At 44.7% G+C, this 16,491-nt stretch overlaps 1 protein-coding gene across 2 annotated transcripts in view; it reads left to right on the forward strand.

The window, feature by feature from the left end:
- Positions 1–16,202, forward strand: part of LOC143021704 (venom phosphodiesterase-like) — a 37,694-nt gene extending 21,492 nt beyond the window's left edge. Inside the window, exons 4-16 of one of the 2 annotated variants that reach the window (XM_076179349.1) lie at positions 501–644; positions 988–1,104; positions 5,162–5,269; positions 5,596–5,827; positions 7,852–8,066; positions 8,289–8,471; positions 9,799–9,894; positions 10,961–11,093; positions 11,242–11,433; positions 11,991–12,198; positions 12,863–12,998; positions 15,202–15,434; positions 16,006–16,199. In XM_076179349.1, the coding sequence (XP_076035464.1) occupies positions 501–644; positions 988–1,104; positions 5,162–5,269; positions 5,596–5,827; positions 7,852–8,066; positions 8,289–8,471; positions 9,799–9,894; positions 10,961–11,093; positions 11,242–11,433; positions 11,991–12,198; positions 12,863–12,998; positions 15,202–15,434; positions 16,006–16,009 (2,001 nt within the window). In that variant the 3' untranslated portion in view covers positions 16,010–16,199. Of the gene's footprint in view, positions 1–500; positions 645–987; positions 1,105–5,161; positions 5,270–5,595; positions 5,828–7,851; positions 8,067–8,288; positions 8,472–9,798; positions 9,895–10,960; positions 11,094–11,241; positions 11,434–11,990; positions 12,199–12,862; positions 12,999–15,201 lie in introns of both variants that reach the window. The other variant, XM_076179350.1, reaches the window with a different exon arrangement.
- The last annotated feature ends 289 nt before the right edge of the window (positions 16,203–16,491 follow it).

A 16,491-nucleotide genomic window follows, 5' to 3' on the forward strand; every position in this document is an offset into this window, starting at 1 on the left:
GAGCATTCTGCCTCTTATACGTCTTCAGTTTAATGATGTCCTCAGGGACTCTGTTCTCCCCACACCCTCCAGCTAGATCCTATCCCTTCACCCTTTTCCCCTTATTCTTCCTACTCATGTTTCTCTCGCCCTTCATATTCCCCATCTCTCTCCTGTGCCTCCCCGTCCTCTTTTTCTAAGACATTTCCTTCTGTTTTAGCTTTATCTTTATACCTTCTTTCCATCTCCAGATTTCCCACCCTGGAATAAGTCACAACATCTTGATAAAATCTAGCGCCAGCTTTAACCATTTTGTTCTGTTCAACACCAGATGATTGATTCATTAGAGAGATCCATCCATGGTTCTTGAGTGATTAAAAGCTCCCTCGACGAGTCCACCGTCCAATACCAGTCCGCTGGCGCCACGCGACTTCATTCCTCGAAATACTAATTAAGTCTCCTTCTTTATCCTCCTCCCCCTCTTCTTTTTCCGGGGCACGACGCCGCCTTCCCCGCCACAGGGTCTGTACCCGGAGAGCCACGGCATCGTGGGCAACAAGTTCTTCGACCCGGAGTTCAACGCCACCTTCAAGCTAGGGTCTGACGAGTCCCGCAAGCCCAGGTGGTGGGGCGGCGACCCCATCTGGAACACCGTCAGGAAACAGGTGGGTTCCCCGGCCAACTGGCTCTTGTCGCCTTCTCAGATGGACGGGTCCTTCCCGACCGATCTCGTGGCCGCTGGCTGCCACAAGTAGCCCGTTGTAAGTGTGTGTGTGTGTGTGTGTGTGTGTGTGTGTGTGTGTGTGTGTGTGTGTGTGTGTGTGTGTGTGTGTGTGTGTGTGCGTGTGTATGATATTTTTGGGGTCTATTCTGGTTGCCGCCAGTTGGTTTTATTCGCACGGGGGGGGTGGGGTTGCTGCCCTCTGCCGGACGAGCCCACTTTCCCGCGCGGACCAAGCCGCTTCCTGTTCCTTCACCCAATTAACTGACGAAACTCCTTCTCCGCAGGGGAAGAAGAGCGCGACGTTCTTCTGGCCCGGGTCGGACGTGGCCATCGAGGGGCTCCACCCGACCTACTACTACAACTACAGCGACCACACGCCCTTCGAGGAACGGGTCGACCAGGTAAGTTCCTTCCGAAAGCGTCGGCGGTCGTCGATTCGGTTGGGCCGACTCGCCACTGTCGCCGTCGTCGCGCGACTTTGCGCAGAAGCCCCGCCCCTCCCGAACCTAAGCTTCTCCCCCATTTATTTGTGTATTTACTTATCCGTTTATCTATCTATCTATCTATCTATCTATGGATTTATTTACGTGTGTACTTGTTTATCTATAAGTGGGGGTGTCCTGTCAACATGAGTAGGGATAGTGATGCAAATTATTATTTCTTTTTTTTATCGGAGTATAAAAAACACACATGTTTTTTACGTCTTTTTACACTGCCAAAGTTGCTCAGATATTAATATTGAGTATATAAAAACAGGTGTAAGTACTTGATTCATCCCTCCACACATATGTACCTATCTTCAGACAATATATAAAATAAGCATAAGTAATTGACTTTTTTGTCAGATGCTGTATATGTTCCAATATGGCAACCTTACAAAATCTAAATAAGCATGAAGCTATTTGCCAACATATTGTGTCTGCATACACCAGCAATGTCATTAACCTGAAAACAAACAATCATTGATCAGTTTATGTGCCTTTATACAATATAGCCATGTGCTGCACATGTGTTTGATGGACTGCTATAAATGGTTTCCTCCATGTATATCCATCATAGTCCTCTAAGATCCACTCTAGTCTTAGCACAATCTTACAGAATTTCCTTACTACATCACTCCATGTCATGTGGCTCCTGCCGCTCCTCCTCAGGCTCCTCTATATCAGATGAAATCATAACTCTATAGCCGGGGCTGGGCAGATCATCAATCCCTGCTGGTTGATGGCTGTGGTGGTGGTGGATTACTGGTATGAGCTGCATGGCGAGGATATTCATGGGCATCGTCCATCTTGCCCAGTGTCAAGTTTTGCCCAATAAACACCAACTTGGCAGCTTTGTCGATGATCAAACGATTCCTTCTCCAAGAATGTACCAATGCATGTCTGCTAAAGGATCGCTCGACAGATGTACTGGATGGGGGCAGTTGCAGGATGTTTAAGGCAACACGGGACAGCTGAGTTGAGCAACAGATCCCGTTCCACCAACTAGATGCTGATGTCTTATCAACAGCACTCCAAACAAATGGCTTTGAAAAAAAAGTTTGATTTGGACCTGTAATCTGCCAACTCGGCTATTACTTGGGTCTCATCGACATTTGGCAGTTGTGCAGCAATTTCATAAATGGCCTGCATTGCATCCACCTGAAAATCAACAATATTTTTTTTGTATAAGTATATGATACCGCAACTTGTATAATTTTAAAGAGATACTACTAGCAATTTAGGTCAGGTGAATTCAGGTCAAGTAAGACTTGGAGGCATATGCAGTGGCATACGGGCAAGACTGGATTTTGGGGGTAATAAGAACATATTATTACAAAATAGAAATAAAAACTACTTACCGCTTCTTCACCCGAAAGGTGACATCCACAGTAACAACGATCCACCAAGTTGGCTGCAAGGTGAATAATTTTCACCAGGAATATTTTCCTTTCACGAATTATTCCCTTGAAGGCATCTTCTTCACTCTTGAGGATTTGGGATGAGGAGAGATTCTCTTCAAAGGACAGCTTTAAATCACTGAACACTTTGATTACCAGAGAGAGGTTTTTATTGTCTCCTTCTATGGCAGTGATGGCATCTGCCACTGGCCTTAGGAGTTTGAGAATAGCCTCAGTCCGATCCCAAAATACTTCTGAAAGTAGGAGCTTCCAAATGGACAAATCCAAAGATGGCTTGGCATCATCATTGATTGCAAGAGCCTGAAGTGTATGTTTGTTAATGCATACACTCTTCAGACACTGGATAATAGATCCCCATCTGAAACAAAGGAGGACAACAATATTAGTACCAATATGAATTCTCAATTCAAAACAGCTCAGCCATGTGAAACATTAAATTAAATGTACCATTAATAAAGAATTCAGAGCAAGTTTACTGGCATAAGAATGAGATTTCAAATACTATTTTGCGAGTTGTGATCTTTAGCAATGAGTAATATACTAACAATTCTTACCTTGTTTTAACAGGCAGTTTTAGTGTCTGCTGTTGCCCCTGTGGTAACTGCTGTTGATGTTGTTTGAGTAGAGCAGTGAGTTTTTGGGACTGTTTGACTACTTTGCAAACCTTTATGCATTCAGATTGGATAATTTCTGCAGACTTGATCGTTTTTAGGTCTGTGAATATTAACTGCAGAGTGTGAGTGCAATGTTGCTCCAAAATATGGGCCTTGGCACTGTCACAATGAAGTTTATGATCCCCTCTTTCCTGTAATTATCCAGTATTTTAGGATCAATTAGGGCAATAATAATTTATAACAATTTATTAGGAATAATAAGTGACATAATGATGTTACATATTCCTACAGTTCTTACCTGACATTAGTCCAACTCTCACACATTACTGCAACACTAGAAGCAGATGCTACTAGTTCTTTAACAGTTACAGAACACTCCTGGTAGACTCTCTCAAGAAGATTGTTTGAGATTGAGTCCCGGCTCGGAATCTTGAAAGATGGCCTCAGAGTCTTAAGGAACTTTACCCACAACTTATTACCCACCATGCTTAGTGGACAGCCACTTGCATAGATAGCCCTGGCTAACTGCAACTGAGCTTCTTCCTGTAATGCATTTGGTTTCCATTAATCATGATACTGCTAGACAGATTACTGAATGTTGATATTGGAGACACATTAGTATATACAATACGTATATAACTATAACATAGCATATACTTACTGTTTGTGTTTCTGTAATTTTGTCAACATATGTGTGTGAAGCAATCTTCTGCTGTGTTAACTTTTTGGCTTTGGCAGGAGTGTAAGTCACTGGAGTGATTCCAGAACTGACATAGACAGATGATCCAGGTCTATTTGTTGTGCCTGTGGCTGTGTCAGGTCTGGGCAGAGCCATCGGAATCGGACTTGTGAAAAATGAATCATCTAATGTCCTTTGCCTTGTATGAATGCTTGTGCTTGTTGGACTTGTATCATACGAGAGCAACTGCAGTTCCATGTCTGAGTCACTGTCTATGCCTTGTGATCTTCCCTGAGTTGTTTCAGCATCAGTAAGAACTGTTTTTTGGCCTTTACCACGTGTCAAATACTTCTTGATTTTTTCACCACATTTCTTACACTAACTGTATGGTTTACCATCCGACTTCCGTTTTTTGACAGTAATGTCGAGCAAAATAAGGATTTCACTTTTGCCACTTTCCTATCACTTGGGACATCTTTGAATAATTTGGCAACTGGAGTATTCTTCCTGCCTGACATTGTAGGTTTTACTCACACTACACACACAACAACAGAGTACAGGACTGATAACAAACACGAACAACTTGCAATGTTGCCAAATCTCAGTCACAGTGGTGCCAAACCTATTATGAGACAAAATTCCAGAAACTACACCAAATAGGCAGAAAACGCTTATATATCACCACCATCAAAGGCATATTATTAACACACATATGTTTGAGAGTTAAAGATTCAACATGTTCATTGTAAAATCAATAAAATACATAAAGAACATGACACACAGAAAATGAGAAATGACCTAAAATCACAAAAAAAAAAAAAAATGTTAGAGGGGTATACTGTTTTATTTGGTAGTCTAGAAACAATTGTAATGTTTTTTTTTCTTGTAGAGATATTTAAGATAGAATATTAAAAAAGAAACGAAAAAGTACTTTATATATATATATATATATATATATATATATATATATATATACATTATATATATATATAAATATATATATATTTTTATATATATATATATAGTATATATATATATATATATATATATATATATATACAGTATATATATATATATATATATATATATATTTTTTTTTTTTTTTTTTTTTTTACGGCATGTTTTTTATTTGCATCGCTAAGTAGGGACCACTCAGAAAAAAAAATCCCCCGATCTCCTGCTGTCAAAGAGGAAGGATTTCATTCGGCTCAAGGGAGGAGCCCTTCTTCGTGTCTGCTCCACCTCCATTCCTCCTCCTCTTGCAGGTGCTGGAGTGGCTGAGCCTCCCGAAGGAGGAGCGGCCGTCGTGGGTCTCCATGTACCTCAACGAACCCGACCACACGGGTCACGACAAGGGGCCCGACTCCCTCGAGGTAAGGCGAGCGACGAGAGGTCTGTGCGTGTGTCTGTGTGTATGTGTGTGTATGTATGTGTGTGTGTGTACACGAGTCCTTATACATATATCGACTTTACTCTATTTGGCCTTTCCTCCCCTTAGTATTCCCTCAACTTCTCTTGACATTCCCCTTGTTAGCATTCTCGCCCCCTCCACCCACCCTCACCTTCATTAGTCCCCTCATACCATACTTACTCGCAACTCACCAGTTGCCACTCCTCCTTCTGGTACTCTTCCTTACTGGGACTCTTCCTCTCCTTCCCCCCCAACCCGCCCACGCCCTGGCACTGCCGGTCCGCACAGGTGAACGAGATGCTGGTGATGGTGGACCTGACCATCCAGAGGCTCATCTGGGGCCTTCAGGATAGGAACCTCCTCAGCTGCGTCAACCTGATCCTGCTGGCCGACCACGGCATGGCCGAGGCCGGCGAAGAACGCATCATCAAGATCAAGCCCTACGTCCCCGGAATCTATGACATCGGCAACGTCTTCGCCGGCGCCTTCGCCCGAATCCAACCCGATGACCATGACCCAGGTAGGTCACATACGTGGGAATCACGTGCGTGTGGGTGTACGTGAAGGAGTGTGGGTGGATGTGGGTGTGGGTGGATGTGGGTATGGGTAGACGGGCTGATAACAGATACCACTGGCAATAATAGTTAATGGTAAGATTACTAAAATTATGTTGTTACTAATGATATTGTTTGCGATGAGACCAGGTTCATATTGTGACAACAATGATAATGAAAATAATGGTTATTTACAACAAAACCATAACAATAATGATAATGCTACCATGAATGCTGATGCGTTGATAGTATTTCATATCAACAGTTATGACAATGAGTATTGTCACGACCCAACTGTGGGCCAGGCTAGTCGCAAAAAAAAAAAAAAAAAAAAAAAAAAAGTTAAGGCCGTGCGCAGTTCGGGCGAGTGACATATATTCAGGCAGGATAATCAAACTCTTCGTTATAAGTAATTATTATTTACAATAGTAAACTAGAAACAAACAACACAAATGGTCATAGAGTAAGAAAAAAATAGCCACATACATTGATAATAAAATATTAAACATATATATGTTTCGTGAATCATAAATGAGTACTTAAACAATTACCAGGTAGAGTAGCTAGGTGTGCGCTTGTATGCAGGACGTAAGAACAGGTGGGTGAAATGAAGTCTTGATTATGGTGTAGATGAGTCTTGATTCTTGTTGTTAGAAGTCGCACCAACGGAAAGTCGTCTGGTCCGATCTTCAAGTCTCGGGAGCAAATGAATTGTTTTGAGGAGAGACTGATGCACGTCAGCTTCTGGTAGGGGAATCTTCTGGTAGTCGGGAACGCGTATGATATTTGTTGATGTTTCGTAATCTAGGAATAACAGAATGTAGAGCCGCACTTAGCTGTAGTCCAGCAGCAGTCTGGAAGATGTATAAAAAAAAAAAAAAAAAAAGGCTTTGCACTTTGCGTGAAGATTGCGTTGTGCAATCGTAGAGCTCCAGAAGACTTGTTTAGTTGAGTTGTCGTAATCGACGAATGTAGAAAAAAGTCCACGTAGATTCAGATGAGCCGTGGGCGTCTGCTTCCTTTCTTGTCTTCTGCTCTCTTCTGTCATCGCTCTCTCCTTGGATCTCCTCTCGTGGTCTGTCTCTGATTCTCTCTGTAGTCTCTCTCTGCCTGGCCTTATATAGCCCGGGAATTGGTGATTATGTTTCCTGGATGTCGATACGTACTTAAAGTAGGTAGTTCAGCCAATTCTAACCAATGGGAAAGAAGAACATGTTTTTGGGCCAAATTATGTAACGTTTTTCTGAAATTGGCGTTATCTGACAGAACGTGCTCGAAACACTCCCCAACAAACGGGTATTGAATAATGGTTTAGTTTATAGCATAAATTTTATAACATACATCAATGATAATACACAACGCATATTCACGCAAGGCGTGCCTTAATAATACAAACAGGAGACTTTATTAACGCAAGGGCGTAACACAGCACAACCACAGGATTCTGTTCACGCTAAGGACTTGACAGTATTAATCGGTGGACTCTCCCCAACGACTTCTTATTACGGATGACCCCCAAATACCTGCTGATGACCTCTAACGATCGACCCACGCCTCCGTTTTCCTCAGAGAAGAATGACCAAAGTGATACAAAGGGTTAGGAATTTACCTTATGAAGACAGGCTTAGGCATCTTAACATATATTCTCTGCAAAGACGAAGAGTGAGGGGTGATGTAATAGAAATGCTCAAATGGGTCAAAGGGTGATGCTCACAAGGTCATCATATTAAGAAAGCAGGGTAGGACTCGTAGTAATGGGTTTAGATTGGACAATTTTAGGCTTAAGAAGGAAATATGTAAGAACTGGTTTACCAATAGAATGATTTATGAATGGACTATACTTAGTAACCATACAGTGAGCGTTGATAGCATTGGTTGTTTTAAGAGGTCAAATAAATCTATGGATCGGGATGGCAGGTGGTAAAGGACATGGAACTGCCTAGTGTAGGCTTTACGGTTTCTTTCAGTCTCCTTCGTTCTTATGTTCTAGCCGTAGTCAACGGGATCCTGAAGAATCTGACCTGTCAGCGGTCGGAGATGCGGGCCTACCCGAGGACGGGTCTCCCGACCCGGTTCCACTTCACAAACAACCGACGCATCGAGGAGGTCGTCCTCGATCTGGACCCGGGGTACACCGTCAGCTACTCCTCCAACTGGTTCCTCGAGGGCCAGCATGGGTATGATAACTACTTCAGCCAAATGGATGTAAGTACTGAAGAACATCTTACTCCTTCCTTTCCCCTCCTCTTTCCCCCTCCCCTCTCCTCTTTTATATATATATTTACTTATACATTAATTTATCTATCTATTTACTTATTCATATATTCACTTATCTACTTATTTATTGGTTTATTGATTCATTGATTGATTTAAATATCTATTTGATTATCATTGTATTTTTTTTATTTCTTCCTCGCCCCCCATCAGGCGGTCTTCATGGCCTATGGCCCGGACCTCAAGGACGGCTTCGAGGTGGAGCCTTTCCAGAACATCGAACTGTACAACCTCATGTGCCACCTGGTGGGCGTCGACCCTGCCCCCAACAACGGCACCTGGGGCGCCCTCAATCACCTCCTCGTCAATCCCCCGCAGGAACCCATCCTACCTCCCGTAAGTTTGGGGGGACCCTCTTTCCCTCGAAGGACTACTTTTCTTGCCCCTGCAATAGAGTGGATATATATATATATATATATACAGTATATATATATATATATATATATATATATATATATATATTCATATACATATATTAACAACCACAATGCACTTTAATTCTAAGTCATCAACATCGGGAGACCTAATGGAGCCACATGCAGAAATTGAAATGTGGTACTGCCAAGGACTCGAACCAGGCAATCACATGACAAGTGCTCTAGTGACTTACCAACTACGCTATCAAGAGAGATATAACCAAGCAATCACATGACAAGTTGGTAAGTCACTAGAGCACTTGTCATGTGATTGCCTGGCCCGAGTCCTTGCCAGTACCGTATTTCAATTTCTGCATGTCGGCCTCCATTGGGTCTCCCGATGTTGATGGCTTAGAATTAAAGTGCATTGTGATTGTTAAAATGTATTTCAAATCACTGAGACCCATTCAGTGTTGTACAAATACTTTCCCGCGTTCGTATACTTCAAATTGTACTATCATAGTGGAGATAGGTTGAACGCAAAATTTCGTGTATGTGTATGTAACTCGAGCATACAGATATATAAGAAAAGTTGCGCTCAACTTATATCTCTCTTGTTAGCGTAGTTGGTAAGTCACTAGAGCACTTGTCATGTGATTGCCTGGTTCGAGTCTTTGGCAATACCGCATTTCAATTTCTGCATGTCGGCCTCCATTGGGTCTCCCGATGTTGGTGGGTTAGAATTAAAGTGCATTGTGGTTGTTATAATGTATCTCTAATCACTGTGCCCCATATATATATATATATATATATATATATATATATATATATATATATATATATATATATATATACACACACACATATATATATCTCTTGATGGCGCAATCGGTTAAGTCACTATCAGTTTTCACGTGCTAGCGCAGGTTCGAGTCCTTGGCTGTACCATGTTTCAATTTCTGGACGTATGCCTTCTCGAGTGTCTTGATGTTGATGGCGCATAATGAAAGTGAATTGTGATACATACATATATATATATATATATATATATATATATATATATATATATATATATTAAGCAGGCAGATTTAATCAAATGAGTGGGAGGGGGTTGGGGTCGCTGGTCTTAGTGGGAGTCTTGACCCATCATTCTCGTTGCCCACCGTTTGAACAGTCGCCATAGTATTGAAAGGGTTAGTTGTTAGATACACTGCACAAGATGGACCATCGCAATGATCTCAAACTCTTCAACCGCTAACGAACTTCTTCTCTTCCTCCCGTGTGTGTGTGTGTGTTTGTGTACACAGGCGGTCACGCCCCCTGCGGCCGAGTTCCCAGACGCTGACCAGCTTCCGGATCGCCTCGTCGAGTCCGGATGTCCGGGAGACCTGGACGAGGTGGAGGTAAGTTAAGGAGGAGGAGTAGGAGGAGGAGGAGTAGGAGGAGGAGGAGGAGGAGGCTATTGGCCTCCCGGACACCGAGAGGTTCCGGTGCTCGTAACCAGAGAGTTGTCTCCGTTATTGGGAGTCTCTCTAATATTCGTAAGTCTCCAGTATTGGGAACGAGAAGGCCTTCTCCCTCCCAGAGGCACAACAGAGCCAAAGTGCTCGAACGTGCTCCCGGTACCCGGAGCCCCACTCTTCCGAATACCGGGGACTTCCGTCTTCTGGGGACTCCCAACAGCGAGAGCTGTCCGTCTGTATGTACATTTGTTCCCCACTTGGGTCTTCAGCTCTTCTTTGGTAGTTGCCAGATGTCGCCAGTCATGTAAACATCTAATCCCATTAAAGATAATTAATCAATCAAATAAAGATGAAAAAGTAGATGAATAGATAAATGGGTAGATAAATAGAGGTCTACTAAACAGCGCAGAGTATCTTGTAGTAGACACAAGAGTTCGACAATGCTTCTTCGCCCGTGGCCAGCCGTTCTCCCCTTCGCCTCCCACCGGCGAGGCGGGACTCGAACCTTGCCCGAGGGCCGCGAGGCGAATGCATTGTGAGCAGAGGTACCACTCCCGAAGTGGGCATCCCGCGCCGCGCTCCCTTTCTGGCGCCGCCTCTCTCCCCTCCCTCCCTAGCCCCCTCCCTCACCTGTGACCCCCCCCCTCTTATCTTATCCCTCCCTTTCAACCTGCCCTCACCCCTCTTTCTCTCATCATCGTCTCTTTCCCTTCCCACCTCCTCCTCTTTTCCTCTCTCCCCTCCCTTCACCTCGCATCTCCTTTCCTTTCGTTCCTTTCCCAGCCTCCCTTCCCTTCACCTCGCCCCTCCTTTCCCTTCGTTCCTTCCCCAACTTTCTCTCCCCTCTACCCTCCCCCCCCGTTGCCTCCCCTTGCTTCTCCCCAAAGCCGCCCCCCTCGCCCCGTCCCATTTCTCTCCCCCCCCCCTTGGTCTCTCTCCGTTCCCCTCCCTCGTGCCGTCTCCTCGACTCAGCCGTCCCCTCCTCTCTCTCTCTCTCCGCCCTCAGCCCTGGATGAAGTTCCTGAACGTCACAGTCGAGCAGCAGGCGGACATCGAGGCCGCCCACCTCCCGTGGGGCCTCCCTCGACACCTCTTTGAGGACGACCTCGTCCTTCTCCACCACGAGGACCACATCACCGGTAGGTCCCAAGTGCCGCGAGAAGGTGTTTGACCTTGTCTGATTCATACCCCGCCCCACGTCTGTCTGTTTGTCTGTGTGTCTATGTGGGTCCTTCCGCCGCCGCACTGTTGAACCGTCCCTCTCTCTCTCTCTCCCTCCTTCTACAGGATACTCGACCAAGCTCCATATGCCCCTGTGGACCTCCTTCACCCTCAGGGGCGGCGACGAGGGCCCGCCCGGAACCCCGGACTCGGAGTGGAGCAGCGATGTCCGCCTCGAGGCCAACGACAGCGCCACCTGCAGCCAGTTCCAACAACTCCTCACTACAAACGCCTCCATGGAGCCCCTCTTCCCCCCAAGTGAGCACCCCTTGTCCGTGCGTGTGTGCGTGTGTGTGTGTGTGTACACGGATTGAGTATATACACTGTGCGTAAGAACGCATGTATGCATGAGTGAGTGTAGATATGCATAAATCCATAATTACAAGGTGGCGAGTGTGAAGGGGGATGTAATAGTGCACGCACGTGCGTGTGTATACATACGTGTGCGAGTGTGTGTGTGTGTGTGTGTGTGTGTGTGTGTGTGTGTGTGTGTGTGTGTGTGTGTGTACACGGATTGAGTATATACACTGCGTAAGAACGCATGTATGCATGAGTGAGTGTGGATATGCATAAATGCATAATTACAAGGTGGCGAGTGTGAAGGGGGATGTAATAGTGCACGCACGTGCGTGTGTATACATACGTGTGTGTGTGTGTGTGTGTGTGTGTGTGTGTGTGTGTGTGTGTGTGTGTGTGTGTGTGTGTGTGTGTGTGTGTGTGTGTGTGCGCGCGCGCCAAGCGCATCTGTCAAAGCGTAATGCCCCATCATCAAGTCCCGCCGCGCCCTTGACGACCCTCTCCCCGTCCCGTTCCAGTGTTCTCGCAGAACGCGAGCTCTCCCCGGGTGCCCTTCCTCGTGTCCAACGCGGTGCCCATCACCCACCGCCTGCGGAAGCGCTGGCACTGGCTCCTCAACGCGTCGCTGCCGGCCTGGGCCGCAACCTCCAACAACGTCAACGTCCTCGCCGGGCCCGTCTTCGACCACGACGCAGACTCCTTCGCGGACTCCGACGTCGTCTTCAGGTAAGTCAAAGACTCATACGAAAATGATAAATGAAAAAATAGATAAATGAATTAATATATAAGAATACATAAATATCAAAAAACGGTAAATGAAGAAATGGATAAATGTCAAGAAATACGGAAAAAGTAGTTGTACAGTTGCCTTCATTTGTAGCGTCTTTGGTCTTGAATCACGTGCTAGACTCGACACCTCCTACCCTCCCGGATGATAGCTCTGGCTTTAACGTGGCCTATATCCCTTCCCTTCCCTCCTCGATCTCCCCTCTCCACCTGTTCCTTCCATCCCAATTCCACACCCATTCCTTCCACCCTCTTCACCTCACCGATTCCCTCTGCGTCATCCACATCCGCTGGTGGCATAATAGGAAGCTTGCAGGCCTCGGATTTGCTTAATTGTGCGTTCGAATCCCGCGCTCTTTCCAGCAGTGACTGTTGCCTGCTCCCGACTGTCCCTAAAGCACATAAGAGGGTAAAGGTGACGGTTTCGGCCTTAGGTAATCAGCGCCTCCTGGCGTAGGCTCATCACCTTCTTCCATTTGCTTCCCATTTCCTTCCTTCACTTCCTTCTCCGTCACTCCCTCTGAGCGGTAGCGCCGCATACGTGTTGCGACGCACTACATAGCAGGAGTAGAGTAACCAACCTCGCCTCTCCCTCCTGCCGCAGGACGCCCTCGCACTTGTTCCTGGTGGTGACGCGGTGCACTCTGCCCGTGGCCGATCTTAGCGTCTGCCCCCACAAGAACCTCGACGCCATCGCCTTCGTCATGCCCGAGCCCCAGGAGGTCCCCAACTGTTTCCAGGTGAGTTCTCCAGGTCCCTCTGGAGGAGTAGAAAAAAGAGGAGAAGCTGGAGGAGCTTTCACTCTCGGGAAAGACGCAGTGTGGGGTGATCTCATAGAGTTATTCAAGTGGGTCAAGGGTTTTAACACGGGTGATATAGACAAGGTCATCACATTAAGACAGCAGGGTAGGACTTGCAGTAATGGATTTAAATTGGACAAATTTAGATTTAAGAAGGAAATTGGCAACAGCTGGTTTATAAATAGAGCGGACAACGAATGGAATAGAATTGGTAACCATATAGTGAGTGCTGAAACTATTGGTTGTTTTAAGAGAATGTTAGATAATCTTATTGATGGGGACGGTAGGTGGTAATGGACATGGAACTGCCTAGTCTCCTCCATTCCTGTGTTCTTGTGAGCTCACAAGGTTATAAGAACAGAATGCTCATCGACCCTCTGTCGATGCTGGTAACATAAATAGACAAAATGTTTTGTGGAAGGAACAGAAAGAAAGTATAAAACGTGCTTCCATTCCTCGAGCTTCTGGTGAGAGCCACTTGCTCTGGCTATCCCAACACATGGCCGGGGGGGGGGGGATGTGACGGTTTTGGTCATAGTTAAGCGACTCCTTGCTCCTCGTTCTCGGGAAAAACTGAAAAACTACAGGAAATGGTTAAGCTGGCCCTACTCGATCAATGTTATTGCGCAATGTTCTTTATCTTACAGTACTACTGACGGTGTAGGGATGGCATTGAAGAGGCACACGTGTCTGGCCTGTACATTTGATATCTTCAATATATTGTGTCATTCTTCAATACCATCCCTATTACGTCAATATTATTGTACGATACGGAATATTGCGCAATAATATTGATCGTGTAGGTCCCACTTTACAACTGTACTTGTTACCTTGTCACTGTGTGTTCAGACAGGAAAGGCAAGAGGCAGTCATAAACATGTGCAGTCGGTGGAAATAACATTACCCGTGTAACCGTCACTAACCATCACCAATCACGCACGTGACCCACACACATGCAACATGGTACTCGTCTTTGGCAAGACCTCCAATCTTTGCAAACTTCACCACTCTCCCAATCCAAAACACCTGACTAAACGCTACGTAAGGTCATAACAGAATGCTCCCACAGTGTCACTACACAAGATGCCTAATGTCACCAGACAAACCCATTGAATTATTTTTCGTACCTACCCCAGTTACATTACCGTAACGTAATGTATATACACCATGTCTAGCCACGCCCACCAACGATACAACTAACCCTTATATAATGGAACTAACACCCATGCCTATATTTGATAACTAACACCTCTCATATACGGTAACTCACCATCCCCCTTTATAACGACGGCTGTGCCGCCAGAGAGAGGACTGTCCAGGTCACGTACCTGGCAGGAGGCAGTGCCGAGGTTAAGGCCCAGCACGAGGAGTGCTTAGGTCAAGGACCTAGTTGTAGAAAATCTTCGTTCCTGAATAAAGTCAACAAAGTCCAGGAGAGACTTTACCTCACCCACTAAACCAGCATTACAACCCGTCGGCCGAGCGGGCTAGAGCGTCGCTACTTGCGAAGGGAGTCGAGGTGACGGTAGTTGGTACCCTGCCGCGAGTGAGCTGGACCAAGGGAATGGCTCATTGAACTTTATGCAACAAAGTTCTCTGTAAGGGACACCGTCCTAGCCTCCTGATTGGGGGAAGGGGGTTCGCGACGTTAAACTGAATAATACATTGCTTTACTTATCCCTTATCATTATTATTATTATTATTACTACCACTATTATTATCATTATCAACATTATTATTATTTCATTTTATTCTATTTATTTTTCTATTACAAGTCCCTCCCAGCTGTGCCCGTCTCTGCTCATCGTTAATAATTTAACATTCTGTTCAACTGTCTTCGACAATTCTTCCCTGTTGTAGCCTTTTCTTCTGATTGGCTGTTTCATGCTCACACCATGTCGTCTCTTCTTCTAATTGGCTGGTCCTCAGTCATGACGAAATATCGCCTCTTCTGATTGGCAGGCCCACAGTTGTCATGTCATGTTTCTTCTTCTCATTGGCTGGTCTTCAGTTGTGTCGTCATGCATCATTTTCAGATTTCGATTATTTCTGCAAAATATTATAATTTGTATCCTATACGATTATTATTTATTTATTTTCATCTAATTTTTTTCATGTTCCTCGTACTCCTGACGGCGACCAGTCCGATGACACGTACGACCTCGAGTTCAGCGCGAAGGTCCGCGACGTCGAGAAGGTGACGGGGCTTACGCTCTTCCCCGAATTACCCTTCAGGGACAGAACCCGTCTCCTCCTCCGCATCCACGACAAACTCTGGCCCAGGGACTTCGGGTCTTCCAAACCCAAGGCGAAGTTGCCAAAGACGTCGTCAGCAGGTCATGGCAGAGTTCCTCTGAGTATGGGAACACACAGACGGTAGGGTAGGAGGTTGCCATGTTTGAGATCTTATTTGCTCTTTCTCTCTATCTATCTCTCTTGTTCTCTCTCTTTCTCTGGCTCTTGCTGTCTCTCTCTCTCTCTCTATCTATCTCGCTTTTTCTGTCTTTTGTTCTCTCTCTCTATCTATCTATCTATCTGTCTGTCTATCTATCTCTTTCTGTCTTGCTTTCTCTCCCCGTCTCTTTCTTGTTCTCTTTCTCCTTTGGTCATTTTTTTCTCTCTTTTTTCTCTTTCTCTTTTGGCCTTTTTTTGCTCTCTATTTTGCTGTCTCTTTTTTGCTTTTCGTTTTGGCCTCTATTTTGCTCTCTTTCTACTCTCTATTTCTCTCTCGCTCTCTGTACTCTTTACCTGATGGCTAACCCGACGCCTACCTAAGAGTCTAGTTACCCACTTCGGTGTTCCAGCCGATGTAGAAAAAAAATAGACAAAAAATAAATGAATAAATGAAAAATAATGTTAATAATACAAGGACAGTGAAGTTCCTGACCATTATTGTGATAATTCGGTGGGCAATAGTCGCTTGGATGACGTCAATCTTCGATTGCAGGTAATGACGTTAATAACCCTGGAAGGAAAACTATGGCGTCAGAGTCGGGAAATCATGACGTCATAGGAAGAGACGTTGACGTCAGAGTTGCGAGATCGTGACGTCATAGGAATAAATAATGACGTCACATGAGTGACCGATCGGCCTGTTGACACTCGCCATATATATATATATATATATATATATATATATATATATATATATATGTGTGTGTATATATATATATATATATATGTATATATATATATATATATATATATATATAGATATATATATATATATTAGGTGGGAGCTTTTTAGACTTTTTATAATCAGTCCATCGGTACTGAAGTAAATCATATTTGGTGACAAATATTTCAATCGTAGTGATGCATATTTATTGTATAACGATAAATAGACGCTGTATGTCATCATTACAAACGTCTCGATTTTTATTTAATTTTATTTTATATTGTACTACTTCATAGTAATTTATTTTATTCTAAT

This window comes from Oratosquilla oratoria, chromosome 42 (assembly GCF_046742065.1).
Source record: "Oratosquilla oratoria isolate Oo_2021 chromosome 42, ASM4674206v1, whole genome shotgun sequence".
In the NCBI taxonomy this organism is placed as follows: domain Eukaryota; kingdom Metazoa; phylum Arthropoda; class Malacostraca; order Stomatopoda; family Squillidae; genus Oratosquilla; species Oratosquilla oratoria.